The sequence below is a fragment of the Mandrillus leucophaeus genome, unplaced genomic scaffold, assembly GCF_000951045.1.
Source record: "Mandrillus leucophaeus isolate KB7577 unplaced genomic scaffold, Mleu.le_1.0 Scaffold493, whole genome shotgun sequence".
In the NCBI taxonomy this organism is placed as follows: Eukaryota; Metazoa; Chordata; class Mammalia; order Primates; family Cercopithecidae; genus Mandrillus; species Mandrillus leucophaeus.
Window position 1 is genome coordinate 1,184,039 of NW_012105287.1, and position 3,554 is coordinate 1,187,592.

At 37.7% G+C, this 3,554-nt stretch overlaps 1 protein-coding gene across 5 annotated transcripts in view; it reads left to right on the forward strand.

The window, feature by feature from the left end:
* Positions 1–3,554, forward strand: part of ZMYM1 (zinc finger, MYM-type 1) — an 88,499-nt gene that overhangs the window by 81,590 nt on the left and 3,355 nt on the right. For 4 of the 5 annotated variants that reach the window (XM_011995617.1, XM_011995616.1, XM_011995615.1 and 1 more), the window contains 3 exons: positions 1,364–1,517; positions 2,830–2,970; positions 3,145–3,188. In XM_011995617.1, the coding sequence (XP_011851007.1) occupies positions 1,364–1,517; positions 2,830–2,970; positions 3,145–3,188 (339 nt within the window). The remainder of the gene's footprint in view (positions 1–1,363; positions 1,518–2,829; positions 2,971–3,144; positions 3,189–3,554) is intronic. The other variant, XM_011995618.1, reaches the window with a different exon arrangement.

Genomic DNA, 3,554 nt, shown 5'->3' on the forward strand with positions numbered 1-3,554 from the left:
CTCCCAAAGTGCTGGGATTACAGGCAGGAGCCACCATACCCAGCCTGATGTTTAATTTTTCTTTTTTTCTTGTTTTGAGACAGAGGCTTACTCTGTTGCCCAGGCTGGAGTGCAATGGCATGATCTCAGCTCACTGCAACCTCTGTCTTCCTGGGCTCAAATGATCCTCCCCACCTCAGCCTCGCAAGTAAATGGGACTACAGGCGCAGGCCACCACACTAGGCTAATTTTTTATTTTTATTTATTTATTTATTTATTTATTTATTCATTTATTAGAGATGAGGTCTCACTATTTTACCAGTCTGGTCTCAAACTCCTGGGTTCAAGTGATACTCCCGCTGCAGCCTCTGAAAGTTGAGATTACAGGCGTGAGCCACTGTGCCTAGGCTCTGACATATTCTGAAATCCGGGAATATTGGTTCCTGTTTGACTAGAAAGAATAGATGGTGAGCATAATCTTTGCAGTAATGCCTGCCTTTCAAAGCTTATATCCTTTCTTTTGCACAGTTACTACTTACTCAACTCAGAATACTCTATACTCTCTATTGCTTGTATGCTGCTTTCTTACAATATGCTTGTAATTTTTACCATGAAGTTAGCCTAGAAAAACAGTTATTCCCACAGTATCTTATAAAGTGTGTTAAGCACTCCTTCCTGGCTCCTCCTCAGCATCAGTAGACATCTTCCCAAGTTAATTCCCAAGCTACCATTGAGGATAGATCTATAACTATATAAGGCCTTTGTTTATCCAATAGGCTTTGACTGCCTGAAATGATTAACTTCTTCTGTGACCACTTTCTTCATTGCTTTTTCTTTTTTTCCTTGAAATGGAGTTTCGCTCTTGTTGCCCAGCCTGGAGTGCAGTGGTGCGATCTCAGCTCACTGCAACCTCTGCCACCCAGGTTCAAGTGATTCTTCTGCCTCAGCCTCCTGAGTAACTGTGATTACAGGTGCTCACCACCACACCTAGCTAATTTTTTGTATTTTTAGTACAGACTCGGGATTTCACCATGTTGGCCAGGCTGGTCTCAAACTCCTGACCTCAGGTGATCTGCCTGCTTTGGCCTCCCAAAGTGCTGGGATTACAGGCGTGAGCCACCACACCCGGCCTTATTGCTTTCATAGGTATTATTATTATAATTGCTGTTAAATATATCTGATAAATAATAAAGATCATTTTCAAATTTGCCAATTTTCTTCATTTTAGTTATTGCAATCTGTAGTGTCTTTTTTTTTAAGAAAATGTAAAAAATATCTTGTTATTCTTTTTAATATTCCAACTAAAAGCAGTGGTGATAGGTTCTTCTTCATTAACAATATATCACATACCAGAAATATGAATATTATTTTAATCTCTAAACAGAAACCTGCCAAACCACTTATCTCTGTTCCTTGCAAACCATTGAAGCCCTCAGATGAAATGATTGAGACTACCAGTGATTTGGGGAAGACAGAGCTTTTCTGCTCTATTAATTGTTTCTCTGCATTCAGTAAAGCTAAGATGGAATCTTCTTCAGGTAATGTTTGTTTAGCAATTGTAGGGGTTTAGTAATTATTAATAAATACTATTATTTGGCTTTAATTTATAACCTTGATTCATTTTCAAATTAAACTGACTTTTAAAAGTCAAAACAATCTAAACCTGTTGCAAAGAACTATTTTTCAGTATTTTTGTATAAAAGGAAGGCTACTTTACCACCAGAGAGTTAATATTTGTAGGCCAACCACGGTGGCTCATGCCTATTTGGGAGGCCAAAGCAGGCAGATCGCCTGAGATCAGGAGTTTGAGATCAGCCTGGCCAACATGGTGAAACCCTGTCTCTACTAAAAATACAAAAATATTAGCTTGGTGTGGTGGTGGGTCCCTGTAGTCCCAGCTACACAGGAGGCTGAGACAGGAGAATCACTTGAACCCAGGTGGTGGAGGTTGCAGTGAGCCAAGATCGCACCATTGCACTCTAGTCTGGGCAACAGATCAAGATTGCATCTCAAAAATAATAATAATAAAAATTAAAAGATACATGTCTTTATTTAGATTCTTTAGTAAATGAACATATGTATGTTTACATCAATATATATTGAGCAACTACTGCAAAACATGGTACATAGGAGGCACTCAATATAGAGTTTAATCCATTTACAAGACTGCTTTTATTAGAATATAGAATGTTTTACTTAGCCCTGCTTTGTAAAAAGAGTTTTCATTACATTTTTCACATGAAATAGAGGTGATTATAAATGCTTTAGGACTTAATAATAAAAAAGCACAAATAATCTGAGCCAACTAAGTATTCCATCAAAAAGCCCCAGGATAGGACCAGTGGTGCTATTTACATAGACCATAGAGTGACTGCTGCCTCTGGGATTTGTAAGTCATACAAACTGGCTTGTTACAGAAATTTCTGCAATAATAGCTGAGACACCAACCTAGCACTCTATTGATGTTAAGGTTTATGAATCCTGAAAGAGTTTGAAATTGATGCCCATTAGGAGATTCTATCAGAATCTCTTTTCTTCATGAGTAATTTCACAGAAAAATTTTCTCATAATTTAAACTTTTTAGATTGTTTAAAAGGACTGGGAAATTGTGCACAAAGGTAAAAGACATAAAATGTTGGAGAAGTGTAAATTTTCAGTGTAGTGTTGTAATTATAAATATGATACTAAAGAACCTGGCTATTCCTAAGCCCTAATAAAAATTACTTCAGTAACTACCAATTCCTTAAGCTATTAGATGCTTGCATTATTTCTTGAAACAGTATTACTATAACAGTACTTTCTGATGATTGTTTTCGCTTAGTTTATAAGAAATCTTTTTGTTTCTGTCAGTAAATGTTGTTTCCGTGGTGCACGATACTTCAACAGAGCTTCTCTCTCCAAAGAAAGATACGACTCCAGTTATAAGCAATATAGTGTCATTGGCAGACACTGATGCTGCCTTGCCCATCATGAACACTGATGTCTTACAAGGTAAAAGTTGACGTTAAGATATTTGACATAAATATTGTTTTGTCACGCTTGATAAATCTGTCTATATGCTAAATTTCCTTTTTGTTTCTTGTATGAAATAAGCAATTATAGTTTATGATGCTATTTTATAGGTTATAGTATGTAAGATCTTGAATTTATGCTCTATTTTAACAGATACAGTTTCTTCAGTAACAGCAACAGCAGATGTCATTGTGGAGGTAAGTTTTATTTTAACCTTTTTTTTTTACCACTGTCTGTTTTTAATAAGCAGAATTTTTTTGTTTGTTTGTTTGTTTGTTTGTTTGTTTACAGACAGAGTCTCGCTCTGCCACCCAGGCTGGAGTTCAGTGCCATGATCTCAGCTCACTGCAGCCTTTACCTCCTGGGTTCAAGTGATTCTCCTGCCTCAGCCTCCTGAGTAGCCGGGATTATAGGCACCTGCTACCATGCCCAGTTAATTTTTGTATTTTTAGTAGAGAAGGGGTTTCCCCATGTTGGCCAGGCTGGTCTCAAATCCGCCCACCTCAGCCTCCCAAAGTGCTGGGATTACAGGCACAAGCCACTGCACCTGGCCCAGATGTTTT